This window comes from Heterodontus francisci, chromosome 9 (assembly GCF_036365525.1).
Source record: "Heterodontus francisci isolate sHetFra1 chromosome 9, sHetFra1.hap1, whole genome shotgun sequence".
NCBI classification, from domain to species: Eukaryota; Metazoa; Chordata; class Chondrichthyes; order Heterodontiformes; family Heterodontidae; genus Heterodontus; species Heterodontus francisci.
Genome location: NC_090379.1, coordinates 73,095,793 through 73,114,597, shown reverse-complemented (window position 1 = coordinate 73,114,597; position 18,805 = coordinate 73,095,793). Strand labels below are relative to the sequence as shown.

At 41.7% G+C, this 18,805-nt stretch overlaps 1 protein-coding gene across 5 annotated transcripts in view; it reads right to left on the bottom strand.

The window, feature by feature from the left end:
* The window catches only part of snx6 (sorting nexin 6), a 52,422-nt gene extending 36,155 nt beyond the window's left edge, over positions 1–16,267 (bottom strand). For 2 of the 5 annotated variants that reach the window (XM_068039311.1, XM_068039310.1), the window contains exons 1-4: positions 16,213–16,236; positions 16,035–16,085; positions 9,707–9,811; positions 4,439–4,549 (exon numbers count right to left, since the gene is read on the bottom strand). In XM_068039311.1, coding sequence (XP_067895412.1) covers positions 4,439–4,549; positions 9,707–9,811; positions 16,035–16,085; positions 16,213–16,218 — 273 coding nt within the window. In that variant the 5' untranslated portion in view covers positions 16,219–16,236. Of the gene's footprint in view, positions 1–4,438; positions 4,550–9,706; positions 9,812–15,897; positions 15,991–16,034; positions 16,086–16,212 lie in introns of those variants that run through there. The other 3 variants (XM_068039313.1, XM_068039314.1, XM_068039315.1) reach the window with 3 other exon arrangements.
* Between the last annotated feature and the right edge of the window lie 2,538 nt (positions 16,268–18,805).

Below are 18,805 nucleotides of genomic sequence, written 5' to 3'. Positions count from 1 at the left end.
CAGATACAGCAATCTGAATACATTTAAAACCTTAATGTTTTCAGCAATCTCAGTAATCACAAAAAGTTAAATAAGGTTCAAACATTATGTAGTCATCATATTTTCCAAAATCCTTGTGTCATGAAGACCCCCACCAGCCATGAATGAGGCATATTAATTTCACCATATGAAACATTAATTTTAAACTGTTGCTGGACTGAAGAGATCAGCAGTGGCTGGAAAAATTTGCATTCTAAGAGACAGTTGCCTAGGAAATGACAATGGAACTTCTCCCTGATCCAATTAACCCAAATGGATTTTGATCATCAGACACTGAAGGTGGAATAAACCAGCATTCCATTTCTCGCTCCCCCCCACCGCCCCCCACTTTGCCGGTGTCTGCTAAGATGAAAGGAATCCACAAAAACGCAGGAGAGTTTGTTAAAAAAAGAAGAACTAGTCATATGACTAACCTGCTGGCCCAGGGTTTTTGAATTGTGCTCACAGCACAGTTTGAAGACAACAGAGAAGGTCTCTCTCCCTGCACCTCTCTCTCTCTAGTGAATTTCCAAATCCACTGAAGCCACTTAAACCGCAAGAGAGAAGACTCTTACATTGAAAGAAGTTTGAAGCGTGCACTGCGCCCCAACAAAACGGCAAGATTTAACTGCAATCAAAGACTCTACATTGAACTCAAAGGGCCGTAAATGACCTCCAGCTATTGCTTCAAACTTCTCCCCTTTATTCTTGCTCCTTTTCTCCCTCCGTGTGTGTTTATCGCTAAATGTATGCTAGCCTAGTCATGTGACATATTTGCAGTAGCTTTTACCGAATTAGAGTTTTACGGTTAATAAACTTACACCTTTCTTGTTTAAATCTAAGAAAACCTGTCTGGTTGATTTCTTTGCCTTACAATTGGAGAGCAGTGAACCAGGATTCACTGAGGGGAAGCTAAAAACAGTGTTTTAAAAAATTAAACTCTGTTACAGTCAAACCAGGCAAAGGTTTCTCACCTGGTCGTAACAGAAATTTGAATGCATAGCATAGCTCTTAAAATGGTCCTGGACTTAAAAGTTGAACAGAAGAAAGCTAGTCTTACTAGCCAACTGAAATAGTAGACTAAAAAAGTTGTAAACTATTGGGTACATAGCTCGATGAAAGGAAAACAGAAACCCTGTAACTATGAAGATGTCAATGACAAATATACGATAATATTGCAGTCTTCTGTTGTGGATACCAGACAACATTTCCAATGTAATTTGTATTTGACCATACAATTTCTCAATACTACTTCCCAGAAAGAGGCAATGAATCAGCATTTAATCCAAATATAAAGTATAACGCCAAGAAATGTGCAGGCTTCCAAAACTCAGTGCACTTAGTTCCCATTTAGCTAAATTAGACTGGAATCTACAATGCCTTCATTGGAGTTATAGATTTCTTTCACTTATCTGCATGTTTACTGATCTTTATCTAATCCAAACTGTAACGTTCTGTACTATTACACAAACTGAACCCACTCAAGTGACTTCACACCACCACGCCCCTCCCCTCACTCAGTCCACTAAAATGGATGACTGGGAATTTTCAGGAACCATAAGCTTGTATTTAAAGCAGGCACATATACTATCTGATATGGAGATAGAGAAGATATTTTAGAATTTTGCTCCATGTTGTATCATGAAGTCTATGAAAACAGATGGTAGTACGAACTTGATAATGTCTACATCAAACTAAAACCAGAGAAAATAATTTGCAGAGACATAGGGCTGAATTTTACCAGCTCATCATGGTAGGGCGCACACACGGGATTTGTCTGCGGAGCTGCCGCGATATTAAACGCGGCAGCTCATTTCCATGGCCGGGACAGACCACCACCCACCCCCACCCACTGATGACGTGGAGGGGGCGGGTGCTCCATCCCCAGCAACGGCGTCTGGCGCCACTGCACAGGTGCCAGCATGATCTTTAAAGGGTCTCAAGCCCTTACATTTCATTTAAAGTTTTAAAGGCACATTGCTTTAAAGTTTATTCCAAATTATTTAATTTCATGTTCCCAGCCCCTCTCCCACCTCCCCAATAAATTTAATTTCATCCCTTGCCCTCTCCCCCACCCCCCAAATACTCACCTTGTGTCCCTGACCTTCCACCACCCTTTCCATCACCTCCTAGACCAATCAGGCAAGTTTGAGCCCGCTCCCCCACTCCCACACTGATATACTTACCTCCTCCCCCCTCCCTACCAGTGTTCCGCCATCCATCACTGATCATAGATCGGCAGGAATGCCAGCCGCCAACTGCAATATCGGAACGGGCAGCCGGCGGCATCAGGTAATTCATTAATTTACATTGATTGCCATATGTAAGTGTGTCCCATGGCCGAGTGGCGGGATCCGCGACAAGGTCTTACTGTTGACGGTAATATGGGACAGGGCCTTCCCGGTGTTGAGGCCCATGCCAGGCCTCTCCTGGAGGCAGTTTCCGGGCACCCCCGCCACGATCCCCGACATCGGTGAGGGGGGGGGTCTGTAAAAGACAGCCCAAAATTTCACAATATTCAAGAGTTGTACTTTCAAGCAAAGCAGAGAAAAGTATGCCAGAATATTAGAGTCTTTATTTGATAAAATTTAAAACTAGAACTACATAACTGGTAGTTTAAGCTTGTTCCCCAAGTTGATACCAAATTGAAGGACTCCACAAAAACATGAAATGAAATTATGTGCTCTTTAAGTTTTTTTTTTAATTCTTTCATGAGATGTGGGTGTTGCTGGCAAGGCCAGCATTTGTTGACTATCCCTAATTGCCCTTGACAACTGCGTGGCTTGCTAGGCCATTTCAGAGGGCAGTTAAGAGCCAACCACATTGCTGTGGGTCTGGAGTCACATGTAGGCCAGAGCAGGCAAGGATACCAGATTTCCTTCCCTAAAGGACATTAGTGACATTACATTCACCAAGTTTCCCTCCTCTCATCCTACATTTTCCTCAGACTATGTTTGCTTCCAAAATTCAAGTTTTTTTTTTAAAGACATAAGTTAAATTAGAATAAGGCAAGAAACACCCTCAGTCTTTGTGTGTTACCTTCCACCCACCCTTGCCTTCCCCATCTCCTCTATTTCATAGGTGTTCTAAAAAAGAACTTCTGTCTCAAGTCAAAGCAGCTAGTGGTAATCTTTTCTGTTTAAAAAAAATATGCAGATGGAGACAATTAGTTGGTTTCACATGTATTTTTTTTTTTGAAGAACTGAATTAAACAAAAGCTACAACAAATGTGTCATCAAAACACCATCATTTTTCCCCTCACAGACACGTACAGCCACAGTTAAAAAGAAACACAAAATAAATTTCACTCCATAAAGCTTTGACAATTGTCCCTTTTTCAGCATTGACATTTGTCCTTTTTTTCAAAGTTATTTGAAAACAGTGGACAGAAAGTGCCAAGAACTAAAGAAAAAAATCCCATCAGTGGCATTGATGCACTGCGAGAAATTAGGCACACCACATATGCTCAGAGCGTAAAGCTAAATTCAGCTCAAATGCACAGCTCAGGGCAAGCATATTGTCAAAGTTAGACTTTTGGGAGAGGCTAAGCACTCAAGTAAAATCTTTAAGGAATATATTAAAAAACAACAAAAATCAAAAGATATATTTAATTAGGTTATTGTGAACAATGTCATTTAAAAAATTATTTGCTTATTTTGGACGGAAATTTCAATTGGAAAGGCGGACCTTTTCCATAAGACTTTTTTCAAAAAACAGTGATTCAATTATTGACAGTTTAGAAATGATTTTCCCCATTATATCATGTTTAACTATTTACAAACAGAATACTTAATGTTTGCATATATTGCCACTAAAAATGTTGCCATTAAAAGTGTTACAGGAAGCAACATTTTGTACAAAAAATACATGTCATACAAAAAGTTAATATATTCATAAAACAAAAGTATCATCATTTTATAATTTGCAGCAGAATAGAGTTTAGATTCTGTCACACTAGCAGGTCACCCTCTTTAAGATATTCCTGTGCTCTAAAGATTTATTCATTTTACTTTATTTCCTTCACACAAGCTATATTTGAACTACCTTATCAAATGTGCTTAAGTGCCCAGTATACTACTGGTTTATTTTGTTCTAGTATTTGTTTAATAAACTAATGCTCAATAAGGAAATTGCAATCCATCAGATTGCAGCATACAAAACCACACCGATTCAATTATTAAAGGAGAAATGACTGCGGTTTGGGAGAGAAAGACATCTTTCTTTACTGAAACATTCAAGGAACATGCTTGTCAGCCCAATTCAACTTTTCCTTCAGTTTGTCATCTATAATTTCAAGAATTCTTCATAGATTATTTATATAAACTCCACCTTGGCTCAGGATGCTTATAACATTAACAGTTGGGAAGCAGAAGTATGTTGTATTATATTCAGGAGACTATTAAATTTCTATAGCACTCACAACATAGCCAGCATACTCTTCATTTTCAACAAAAGCATCGTGAAGCCAGACAAATTCTTCATGTTGACGAACTACAGAAAATTCATCCTGTTTGAAATTAGGTAGGGAACTCTGCAGGAAAACAAGCACACATCCATAATTTAGCTTTACCCTGTTTTAAAGAGAAAAGAAATTGTTATGCGGTAGATATAATAAACATTGTAGCAAATGCTTAGTAATTTAGCGAGAAGTTCTTAATTTGTGTAACTACCCAGGATTCTGAGAAACAAACTTGCATTTGTATAAATAAAACACGTCAGAGCATTTTACAATGGTGAGAAGATGACAATAATAAGGAAGCTAGGAATCGGGAAAAGATAGAATGTACAGTTCAAGAGGCTTCTGAAAGCAGAAAGAAATGTAAGGAGGTTGAAAAGTTTTGGGACAGTTCTAAAGGGCAGAGCATAACAGGAAGATCAGTCTCCAATGGACGAGAAGAGGGGCTGGATTTTGTTCTCCCCACACGTCGGGTTCTGTGTTGGGGGGCCTGAAGATGGCTCCAGATGAGGTCCGCCACGGACCTCAACACCAGGAGGGCCCAGTTTGATCCTCCCGTTGGGGGCGAGGATCCATGGCAACCCCCACCCTGGCCACTGAGTGACGGGACCTCAATTAAAATATTCAAATCAATAAAATTAATACATTTAAACAGACTTACCTGCGATCTTGAAGGCTCACCGTGATTTTCAGCACGGCAGCCAGTACTCCTGCACCTTCAAATCCCCGTCCGGGGAAACACGGCACCACACAGGTGGGGAGGAGGTTAAGATTTTCAGTGCAGGGGGCGGGGGAGAACAGGGTCAAATAAACGGAATGGATGTAGGGGATGGTGTGAAGGTCAGATGTAAAAGATAAGTGTTTTTATGGGGTGGGGGGGGGAAGAGAGAGGGCAAATAGTTACTGTAATTGTTATTGGGGGGTGAGAAAGGGGAGTTATAAAATTTATTTAATTTTGTGGGGGGGCTACTTCTTTAAAAATTTAAAATGTGCTGACAGGGTTGGCTGTCCTTTAAAATGGCACCTGCACCTGCACACAGGCAGCTGACACCATTGCCAGTGACAGACAGCTCGTGATTGGGGGGGGGGGGGGGGGGGGGCCACCCTGGCTATTTAAATGAGCCGCCGCTCAGGAGACTGTGGCGACTCTTTAAATCCAGCCCGATATGGGGAACAATCTGGTATCAGAGGATGTTAGTTGGATTATATTAGGTGGAGAAGATTATCCAAATAAGTCTATGGAGAATTTGAAAACATGAACCTTGAACAACCTTGAAATCAAATCCTTGGGGTACAAGGGTCAAGTGGAACAGGATGAGGATAGAGTTGGATTTGAGTCACTTTGTGCAGAACAGAACTCAAGACATGAGAGTTTTGGATTAGGTGAAGGTAGAGAAGAGCAGAGGTAGGGAAGATGGTGATAACGTATCAGAAATTGCTCCTCGAGGTGTTAAGGATTTTAGCTGCAGACAGAGTGGCAAAGCAGAACAGTTCCAGAGTTGGATGATGATAATCTTGGCAACAAACCAGACCAAGTAGAAATCTAAGCTTAGGTAAAGAAAATGCAGAGGTTGTGCACCATGAGGTGGCAGCCAGAGAAGCTGATGGAATTGACGCCAGATGCACATGGCAAGACACAAACCAGCTGGCTTCAATTTTGCCAACACTGAGTGAGAAGTTACATGATCAGTAGGAACTCATCCAAGAGGAAACACTGGACAGATAGATAATGGGATAGTGCAAGTGTGGCAGCAGAAAGGCCATCATCAGGTTACATACAAAAGCTGCCTCCAATGAATGAATGTCAAGGGGTAGTAATATGTAGATTTTAAATAGGGAGGGATCGAGTACAGAATCCTGGGGCCTACCAGAAGAAGCCATTAGAAGAGATGTAGTAATTGCACTAGGATAGGTAGTAATTGCACTAGGATAGGTAGAATGGCAACCACAAGTTTGGTGCCACTGAAGTGGACCTATGAGAGAGAGAGGTGTTGGAGGAGAATGGGTTAAACACTCGTGTTTATGGCAGCTAAGAGGTTAAACATTAGGAGAAATGGCGAGCCACAACTGCAGTCACATAACATATTATTGATGACTGACCTGGGTGATTTTGATGTTGTGGAATGATCAGAAGCCAGATCAGAGGGATTCAAACTGGGATAGCCAGTAGTGGTTGGGCTACAATGACAAGAAACAAGAATTTCAAGGATAGAAAAGTACTCTGTGAGGACAAAGGTGTTGATGGCAGACTTTTTAAAAAAAATGGTTGGGGTGATGCTGCAATATTTAAAAGGGTGGGAAATAGGTCTGAGGATAGAACTTGACACATCAGCAAGCATAGTGCCAAGTCAGAGAAGTTGAGTCGTCAGGAGCTGTGTGGAAATAGGTCAAAGGTGCAAGTGGCAGGGTTATTGGAGGAACAGACTTTAACAAGGGTTTTACACCGATTGGATTTTTCTTTGGGGCTAGACAAAGTGATCTACAAAAATTATTTTCTGTTTGTGCAATCAGTTTCAACATAGCACTAAAAGAGTAAATTAAATAAATCTAAAAAAGTCATTGACCTGAAATGTTAACTCTGTTTCTCTCTCCACGAATGCTGCCAGACCTAAGTATTTCCAGTATTTTCTATTTTTGTACCATATTTATGAACATGCCCATAAATTTTAACAAACACTTACAATAAACAAAACTTTTGAAAATTATTTGCTTACCAATAACTCTATGCTTAAGCCTTGATTCCTACTTTATATCTAGTAATTAACCATGGAAGCTTTGCAAAATACCTCAAATTATGGCATGATATTTCACTATATATTGCACAGCAAAAAAAATTAACAGTTCAGAATTTTCATCTTAAATTTAAAATGGCAATTAATTTTGTGGATTGATTTTTCCTAACTACACGCAAACTTGTCAAATTTGAATTAAAAAGAGGCTTTAAAACTTGTCAAGCATACAGCCAGTTGCCTTAAATAACAAAGTAAGCAAAAAGTAACTGACAACATACGACTTGAATTTTAGATAATGGAAAACACAACAAACTATAGAGGAACCAAATCAGATTTGGTTTCCACAATAATTGTAATTGCAAACTTCTACAGAACACTGGTACAGTTTATAGGAACCATTCCATCATAATGAAAATTAGCTGTTTCAATTAGGAATATAATCGAACAGCAAATTCTAGGATTTTTTTCAATAATGTTTGATATTTCAATATAAAAGTAGAATTAGGCTGTGAAGTACTATTCTCTGTAAGTGCACTGATCCACTATGCTAGAGCACAGCAGACCATTGCATTCATGTTCCCCATGTCAGGCAAGCCCCCCACCTGCCAAGACTGAGGAACACATTATTTTGCCACATGAACATTAAAACTTAAAATTGTGGCTGGGAAGGAAAGAGGGCCTATCACAAGGAATTGCCAGGCCCCTGACTGGCAAGACATTTGCATGCTAACAGAAAGTGTTGGGGACTCAGTCCTTGCTTCCCAATACAGAGAAGTGGTCAGACCAGTTTAGTCACATGACTGGCTGGCTGTTGGTTTTATGAATTTGAACTGGCCACTGAATTTTAAATTCAAAGCTGTTTGCTCCTGGACTGAGAACACCTCTCTCCTGTCTGCTCCCATCTCGCTCTCACCAGCATCAGAAACTATTGAAGACATATGAACCCCAGGAGAGAAAAGTGTCCTACAGTGAACAAGGTTTAGAAACATAGAAATATAGGAGCAGGCCATTCGGCCCTTCGAGCCTGCTCCGCCATTCAATAAGATCATGGCTGATCATCCAAACTCAGTACCCTGTTCCCTCTTTCTCCCCGTATCCCTTGATCCCTTTAGCCCCGAGAACTATATCTAACTCTTTCTTGAATATATTTAATGATTTGGCCTCAACTGCTTTCTGTGGGAGAGAATTCCACAGGTTCCCCACTCTCTGGGTGAAGAAATCTCCCCTCATCTCAGTCCTAAATGGCTTACTCCTTATCCTTAGACTGTGACCCCTGGTCCTGGACTCCCCCACCATCGGGAACATCCTTCCTGCATCTAGTCTGTCCAGTCCTGTTAGAATTTTGTAGGGTTCTATGAGATCCCCTCTCATTCTTCTAAACTCCAGTGAATACAAGCCTAATCGACCCAATCTCTCTTCATACGTCAGTTCTGCCATCCCACAAATCAGTCTGGTGAACCTTCGCTGCACTTCCTCCATAACAAGAATATCCTTCCTCAGATAAGTTTAAGAATACTGGGCCCCAACAAAAAGCAATACCTACAATCAAGGACTACAGCGGGCTCGAAGCACAGTAAAAACCCCTCTTCAGAGATTGCCTCAATCCTCTCTACTTTATATTTCTTCTGATCTTTTCTGTGGCTATTTGCAAGTGCATATCCCGTATGCATGTTAGCGTTGGGCGCGGCATGTATCCGTAGGCATTCACCAAATTAGAGTTTAAGTTCAAGTTTTAATAAATTTCACTTTTTAAACCTAAGGAAGCATGTTAATGCTCATTTCTTTGCCTTATAATTGGAAAGTGGTGAACAAGGATTCACCAAGGGGGAGCTCAAAACACATTGTTTAAAAATTAAACCCTGTTACAATAAGACCAGGTGAAGACAGTAAAAGACCCCTGGACACCTTTCTCACCTGGTCGTAACACCTACAAATGAGTTCCCAATCTTTGTCAGCACTGCTAGTGTAAGGTCTCTAGAGGGCCTATAACCAGAGATCAAGTTTGCCACTTTTCTGAGCATTATCAATTATCACTTCCATAGATTTTGAGCTCTGTCACTTGTAATTAAGCAAAGATGTCAAGCAGCAGAAACATAGTAAGCATGTTTTAAAAACTTTGGTATTTTATTAAGGATATAACATAGTCCATCCAGAATGTAGTCCCTCAATCCATATTGTATGGGCTCACTTCAAAATATATTTGTGCACAGCAAGTCAGTCACTTGGGAAAAAAACCCTTGAAATTTGTGGCAGGAGCTGAAAAAAATCCAGGCAACAGACTCAAACCCGCTGTAATTTTTTTTTTTAAAAACAGAAATTCTGCGAATAGGACTTTTTTGCTATATTACCTACAGTAATTAGTTGCAGATAACCATGAAAGCTACATACAAAACCTTGTGCACAAATTATAGCAGGATATTTCATTGTTTACCACACATTAGAAAAAAGCACAGGTCATTTAAAGTGCTCAGTTTTCACCTTAAATTTTAAATCCCTTTACCTTTGTGTGAACTGTAAATTTTACTTTATCTCTTTCACTAAGAGCATCAGAAATGTCAACCTGAAGCATGGCATCAGTTTGGAGATCCACATTGACTGGTCTAGGCTGAAATGGGAAAAATAATTGAAAAATAAGCCTCAAAATGTACAACATTCCATCAAAAATAAAGTTGAATATGGAGTTTAATGTAGAAAAATGTGAATTAATACATTTTAGTACTAAGAATGGATAAAGGAAATAAATACACATCTGATAATCACAAAAAAAATGGAAGAGGAAGTTAAAAAAGAATCTTTACACAGTTGATGGCTATAATGTGGAATTCCCTGCCTCAAACTACTGTTGAAGCAGGGTCCACAAATTCTTAGAGGAGATTTAGGCAGCTGCTTAAACAAAAAAGCAAAATATTGAAGACTATGGTGAGTCAGGAGAGCAGAAGTAGACTAGATGCTTCATGTGGGGGGAAATATTGGCACAACCTTGATGGGTCTGTGATTCTCATCATGCCTGAAGATTTATATGAAGATAATCTCAGAAACTCTAACACCAAGTCCAATTGCAAACATAAATGGATATAAAGTCAATATTCCATTATTACATTGTAAAATCTGCAAACAATGGCTTCTTTATGCTCTGACATTTAATTTTCTTTCTGCCAAACTAATATTGCCAACTTTGGTAGAAAAGGTATTCATAGATTAACTGGCACAAAATAAGACTTCCATATTAATCAACATCTTTGCTGCAACATTTTACCCTTAAGCTGAATGCATGTGTATAATCTATTACCTTTTAAACTAAGAAATCTGAGCATTAGCCCAACAAACAGAAAAGATTTAAGATTTTACTGAAACCAAAATATCCACAATTGGATAGGAGAGAAATAACCCAATAAAACAAAAGTCATCAGTACATTTTAAAATACAAATATATTCTCAAGATGGTGATATATCCACCAAAATTCAGGCTTGCTAATAAATCAAGCATGCAATACTGATTAAAAAGAAGCATACTGGTTTCCTTTCAAAATAGGCAATCCTGTTTTAATGTACATTATAAAAAGACAAGGTCCTATATTCAATGAATTTGGCCAACTGGAATTCAGTTCCTTGTGGATGTAGTTGAGATTGTGCACCCATGCAAGTTTGTGTAGCTAATGCACGATTATGTTCAATTAAACCATGTTGCACTGCTGCAGATGTAACAACTTAGTAAGACGTCCAAAGGCACTCACAGGAGCATTATCAGACAAAATCTGAGACAAAAAAAATTAGCACAGGTGAACAAAAGCTTGATAGAGAGGTTAGCTTTAAGGAACGCTTTGAAAAGGAGAGAGTGGTAGCGTGGTGGAAAAGTTTAAGAAGGGAATTCCAGAGCTTAGAATCTAAGCAGGTGAATGCATGTCCACCAATGGTGGAGCGAAGGAAATTGGGGAAGCACAAGAGGCCTGAATTGGAGGAGCTCAGAGATTCTGGAGGATTGTAGGGCTAGATGAGGTTACAGTGATAGTGTGAATACAAGGATGAGAATTTTTTTAATTGAGGCGTTGTGGTGCCACGAGCCAATGTACATTGGCAAGCAATGCCTCAATTTTGAAAATCCTCATCCTTGTCTATTTTACAAATGAAAACCAATAAATATGTTCAACCAAGATGCCTGTTTTAAAAAAAACTGAAGTAATTAATTCACTCAAATGCATTGGCAACACTCACTCTGCTCTTCACACAATACCACTAACAAACCAGTACATACATATAGTTTCAACACGATGCCTCAGAACGAGCCAAAGCTAATTCACAGACTATACATTCTTCCCTACTTTTACTTATGAAGAGAAACAATTAATATGACCATTGTTTAAAAAAAACAACTTTATTACAATCCAGTTACAGAAAAATCATCGATTTTAGAAAATAATTATTTTAATTTTACAATAGAATAAGTACTTTTGGTTGACATTCAACAAGCATTTGGATCACAGTGAAAAATAAGCTATTTCTTCCAAAATATCTCTCTTGTATTCTTTTAAAATTCTCTTTTGGAAGGAATACACCACCTCATTTTTACTGCTGCAAAATTAGTCAGAAAGGCTAACTAAACTGCCACATAAGAGTGTTCTATCTCAAAGATCATCTTAAGAAAAAATGATCAAACCTTGCCTACCTTGCTTTGATATAACTCAAAGCCAGAAAATATTAACAGCATACATAATCAAGATCAAAACCAATTATGTTTTTCCTAGAAGATGCACAACACCTCCGTATCCATTCAAATTTTGAAAGTATATTTAAAGATGAGCTTAAAGCAAGCAATTACATCATGTTAAACATCTTATCTAGACTCACTTGTATCATTCAGACCCAAGTGTCAAATGCACAGATCAGTATCTTGTTCCACTGCACAGACATCCCATTATATATGAATAAAATACAAACTGCTCACCAATATCAGTGATGAAAGGACAGTGTTGCATGTTTGTTTGGAACTCTACAACCTTAATATGCTTAGCTAGTCTATCTTAGAGATTCCTTAGTCTGGAATAATTAGAATATTACCTTTACTACATTATAACTATGTACAGCTTCACACCAGTCTGACTCCTTTAAAGCCAAGCTGCATCTATCTTCAAGTCTCTCTTATGTTACCTCTTACGTCATCATGGTAGGGGGTATTCTTTACACTCTCTCAACATTCACCCTTTCAGACCCTTATACTACAGACACTGCACAATCTGCAGCCTATTACAAAGCACCAACAAATCAAGGTGCACAAAAATAAAGTACAGATGAGCAAGGCCATTTGGCCTATCGAAATCATCCTTTTATAGAAACCTGCTGTCCCTCCATCACATCATTGAACTGTCTTTTGAATTATTACATTGTTTTTGGCTTCACTGCTCTAGAATGGTCCAGGCATTAATCACTCCTTGCAAGAAGTGTCACCTGAATCCTGAACTTGTCTTTTACCAGTTTGCACCAATATACCCTTTGTCCTACAGTTAAGGTTTAGTTTGAAATAGTGCCCTAAATGAACTATTTTATCCACTTTTGTCCTACCCAACATTTATTTCTTAATGAATACATTTGTTGAATCTTGCTGTGTTCAAATAGGTTGCTGTTTCTATACTTTACTATGGCGACTATAATTCAAAAGTACTTTGTTAATTGTGAAGAGCTGTGTGTCATCTTGAGGCGATGAAAGGCTCTATATAAATGCAAGTTCTTTCTTTCAAGAAGGTTCCAACTCATTCAATTCCTTTCAAGACTGAAGAGTTCAAGTTTTTCTAACTTTAACTGGAAACTAGGGGCCCGATTTTAACTCCTTTGAAACCCATCCACTTGCACAGAGCTAAACTCAGGCCCTAGGAATCAGCCTTGTGGCTCTTCTCTATACTGCTTCCAGGCTTGGTATTTCCTAAAGCTTCACAAACTGGAACCAAATGTAATACTCAAGTTTGAGCTTAACCAGAGCACTGAACAACATTTGCCTGATGTCCTCAGACTTATTATGCTCCACGCTAATTTCACAATATAACCAAACATTCTGTTTGCTCTGTTGATTGCTACTTTGCAATACTGGACATATGTTGAATCTTTCACTCTTTGATCCCCTTCAGTCTCTCCAACAGCATTCATTAAATCTTGTGACAAAATATGGAATTTCTGTAGTTCATTCAATATGACTTTGAAATGGTTCCGAGCTAAAATTCAAGCTGCTCCATTACCAAATTGCAAAATGATGGTCAGGAGACAAGTTGCTTAAAAGACCAGGCCAGGTTGATTGAACTGGAAATGAGCGAGGATGGGTGGGCTTTGTTCCACATGCAAATTAAATTATACATGGTGGAGACACTAACAGCCACTCAGAATAAAGAGGACACATGCTCATTAGCATTCTGTACAATAATTTCTACTATTGCACCCTTCATCACATTTGACTGCCAGCTCTAACTTCAGAAACCTTTGGACTGAATAAGGACTGAGGAATTTTCTTAGTCTTTAGTCCTGGCAGCTCTACACTTAGGAAACTGATGTGCATATCATCCACAAACAATGCATCTGGAAGGTCGACAAACATAACTGTCACATGTTATAGTCTAAGCAATGTGTTCTGGAACAGGTATTTTGACCACTTGTGGAAGGATTCTAATTTTGTGTTGATTCAGTATGGTGGAGTATTATTTGACCTGCAAATAAACATGTACGCATTCATCTATCATATGCCGATCACTGGCATTTTAGGAAACAAGATCACAGCAACAAAATGTAGGCATTTCAACACCATAATTTGAAACATGCTAGATCTGATTTAATATATAAAATATGTTTACATATCTATTCACATATTAGGGAGGGCCAAATAGTCACAACTTTTTAAAAATTTCATTCAGACCTTCAACTATGCCACACCCTTGCAACATGCTTCCAGGCATGTTATTCCTGTACATGACATTACAATTTTATTTATCATTATTACTTCCATGTACATAGTGCAATCTCTGAAATATATCACAAAATTATTCAGCTAACTTTTCACACTAATATAAACCAGGGCAAGGGGGAAAAAAGAAGAAACAAGGCACAGTAACAACTTTAATCGTACGGACAATAATTCATGGCAGTATTAGTAACTTGATAGAAGTTAGTATGTTGATGTTCCAGATTTTTTACCGTCACTTAGTTAAGACAGCAAGTAGATTTTCAATTTATCCTGTACATTTACATTTGAATCAGCTGAGTTTCAAACTAAAGTAGGAATCGAGCTGCAAAGATCTCAGCCACTAGAGATCCTGATCTGTCCCCTCTCCCCCCTCCCATCCAACTACTCCAAAACTATTAAGCTTCCTGAGGGAAAGAGAATACAATTTACAAATAGAACTTCACAGAATTATAGAATCACACAATTATTACAACGCAGAAGGCGGCCATTCAGCCCATCATGTCCACACCAGCTCTCCAAATGAGCAATGCCATTTCCCCACCTTCGCCCCGTAACCCTGCACATTATTCATTTTCAGATGACAGTCTAATTCCCTTTTGAAAGCCTCAATTGAACCTGCCTCCAGCACATTCTCAGGCAGTGCATTCCAATCCTAACCACTGCGTGAAGTTTTCCATGTTGCTTTTGCTTCTTTTGCCGATCACTTTAAAACTGTGCCCTCTTGTTCTCGATCCGTTCATGAGTGGGTACAGTTTTTCCCTATCAACTCTGTCCAGTTCCCTCATGATTTTGAACACCTCAATCATATCTCCTCTCAACCTGCTCTTCTCTAAGGAAAGCAGTCCCAACTTCTCCAATCTATCTTCATAACTGAAGTTCCTTATCCCTGGAACCATTCTTATGAATCCTTTCTGCACTCTCTCCAATGCCTTCCATCCTTCTGAAACCACGGTGTCCAGAAATGGACGCAATACTCCAGCTGAGGCCGAACTTAACATAAGCTCCTTGCTCTTGTATTCTATGATCCATTAATAAAGTCTAGGATACTGTATGCTTTATTAACTGTTCTCGCAACATGTTCTGCCACCTTCAATAACTTATGCACATGTACCCCCAAATCCCTGTTCTCCTGCACCCCCTTTAGAGTTGTACCCCCTTTATTTTATATTGCCTCTCCATGGTCTTCCTACCAAAATGAATCACTTCACACTTCCCTGCATTGAACTTCATCTGCCACTTCTCCACCCATTCCACCAACTTGTCTATGTCCTTTTGAAGTTCTATACTATCCTCATCACAGTTCACAATTGCTCCAGGTATATCATCCGCAAATTTTGAAATTGTGTCCAGTACGCCAAGGTCTTGGTCATTAATATATATCAGGAAGAACAAGGGTCCCAACACTGACCCCTGGGCAGCTCAACTACAAACCTTCTTCCGGCCCGAAAAGTTTCCTGTCACTTAGTCAATTTTGTATCCATACTGCTTCTGTCCCTTTTATTCCATGAGCACTTTACTAAACTGTAATGTTTTGAGTCTGTTCCTTAATAACGAACAACTGACATTAATTTCCTCCAGGTCATTTTTGCAGCTGAACTTCTTAAACCAGACTTAATAACTACAACAACTGATAAGAGTAAATGCATGTTACACTAATAAGGTGAGCAAGTAGAGAATTAACAAACAAAAAGAGGCACAACAGAAACATATCTGACACTCAAAAAACATTTTATCGAAAATAATATACAAACAGAGAGGATGCGGGGGGGAATGGATCCATGAAGAGGAAAGGTGTGAAGCTAAAGAGCTGAACTTGCTTGATTTTCCATTTCAGGCCCAATCAAGGGCTGAGATTCAGATCCAGAAACTGAGAACGGGAAAAACTTACTCCTCTATCCTCCTCTGACAGGAAGTCGGGGCCGTCATCCAACCCTTCCTGCTGATTGAACAGAAAAAAAACTGTCATTGCACACATGAATACTAATGTCCGCGGCCGACATTTTGGTCGATAAAAAAAAGACACCAACAGTTAAAGCCAATAATGGGACAGAATGAAGAACACCCACCATCATGGCTGCGCAGGAGAGGAGCCAGACTCACGTGACCTGCAGGGATGCCCGTGACGCAATAATCCGGGAGGCGGGTTCTCAGTCCGCAGCTGTCACTCACTGGGAGCAGGGAGAGTGACACCCAGTCCGCAGCTGTCACTCACTGGGAACAGGCAGAGTGACACCTAGTCTGCAGCTGTCACTCACTGGGAGCGAGAGTGACACCCAGTCCGCAGCTGTCACTCACTGGGAGCGAGAGTGACACCCAGTCTGGAGCTGTCACTCACTGGGAGCATGGAGAGTGACACCCAGTCCGCCGCTGTCACTCATTGGTAGCAGGGAGAGTGACACCCAGTTCCCAGCTGTCACTCACTGGGAGCAGGGAGAGTGGCAACCAGTCTGCAGCTGTCACTCACTGGGAACAGGCAGAGTGACACCCAGTCTGCAGCTGTCACTCACTGGGAGCGACAGTGACACCCAGTAAGCAGCTGTCACTCACTGTAAGCAGGAGAATAACACCTAGTCAGCTGCTGTCAGTAAATGAGAGCAGAAGAGTGACATCCAGTCAGCTGATGTGACTCACTGGGAGCGGGAGAGTGACACCCTGTCAGCAACTGTCACTCACTGAAAGTGGGGAGAATGACACCTAGTCAGCTGCTGTCACTCACTGGGAGCGAGAGTGACGCCCAGTCAGCAGTTTTCACTCACTGGAAGCGAGAATGACACCCAGTCAGCAGCTGTCACTCACTGGAAACCAGAGTGACACCTAGTCAGCAACTGTCACTCACTGGGAGTGCAGGGGACACCCAGTCTGCAGCTGTCACTGACTGTAAGCGGGAGAGTGACACCCAGTCAGTAGCTGTCACTCAACGGGAGCGGGAGAGTGACACCCAGTCAGTAGCTGTCACTCACTGGGAGCGGGAGAGTGACACCCAGTCAGTAGCTGTCACTCACTGGGAGCGAGATGACACCTAGTCAGCAGCTGTCTCACTGGGAGTGAGAGTGACACCCAGTCGGTAGCTGTCACTCACTGGGAGGAAGAGTGACAGCCAGTCAGCAGCTGTCACTCCCTGGGAGCAAGAGTGACACCTAGTCCGCAACTGTCACTCACTGGGAACAGGCAGAGTGACACCTAGACCGCAGCTGTCACTCACTGGGAGCGAGAGTGACACCTAGTTCGCAGCTGTCACTCATTGGGAACAGGCAGAGTGACACCTAGTCCGCAGCTGTCATCAACTGGGAACAGGCAGAGTGCCACTTAGTCCGCAGCTGTCACTCACTGGGAGCGAGAGTGACACCCAGTCCGCAGCTGTCACTCAGTGGGAGCGAAGGTGACACCCAGTCCGCAGCTGTCACTCACTGGGAGCGAGAGTGACACCTAGTCCGCAGCTGTCATCAACTGGGAACAGGCAGAGTGACACTTAGTCCGCAGCTGTCACTCACTGGGAGCGAGAGTGACACCTAGTCCGCAGCTGTCACTCACTGGGAGCAGGCAGAGTGACACCTAGTCCGCAGCTGTCACTCACTGGGAGCAGGGGGTGACACCTAGTCTGCAGCTGTCACTCACTGGGAGCGAGAGTGACACCTAGACCGCAACTGTCACTCACTGGGGCGAGAGTGACACCTAGTCCACAGCTGTCACTCACTGGGATCGAAAGTGACACCTAGTCTGCAGCTGTCACTCACTGGGAGCGAGGGTGACACCCAGTCCGCAGCTGTCACTCACTGGGAGCAGGCAGAGTGACACCTAGTCTGCTGCTGTCACTCACTGGGAGCGACAGTGACACCTAGTCCGCAGCTGTCACTCACTGGGAGCAGGCAGAGTGACACCTAGTCCGCTGCTGTCACTCACTGGGAGCAGGCAGAGTGACACCTAGTCCGCAGCTGTCACTCACTGGGGGTGAGAGTGACACCCAGTCCGCAGCTGTCACTCACTGGGAGCAGGGAGAGTGACACCTAGTCTGCAGCTGTCACTCACAGGGAGCAGGCAGAGTGACACCTAGTCTGCAGCTGTCACTCAATGGGAGCAGGGAGAGTGACACCCCAGTCCACAGCTGTCACTCACTGGGAGCAGGGAGAGTGACACCTAGTCTGCAGCTGTCACTCAATGGGAGCAGGGAGAGTGACACCTAGTCCACAGCTGTCACTCACTGGGAGCAGGGAGAATGACACCTAGTCTGCAGCTGTCACTCAATGGGAGCAGGGAGAGTGACACCTAGTCCACAGCTGTCACTCACTGGGAGCAGGGAGAATGACACCTCGTCCGCAGATGTCACTCACTGGGACCACGAGTGACACCAAAGTCCACAGCTGTTACTCACTGGGAGCGAGAGTGACTCCTAATCAGCATCTGTCACTCACCGGGAGCGAGAGGGACACCCAGTGAGCAGCTGTCACTCCCCGGGAGCAAGAGTGACACCTATTCATCAGCTGTCACACACCAGGAGCGAGAGTGATACACAGTCAGCAGCTGTCACTCACTGGAGGCAAGAGTGACACCTATTCAGCAGCTGTCACTCACTGGAGGAGAGAGTGACACCTATTCAGCAGCTCAGTCACTGGGAGCAAGATTGACACCCAGTCAGCTTCTCTCACTGTAAGCGGGTGAGTG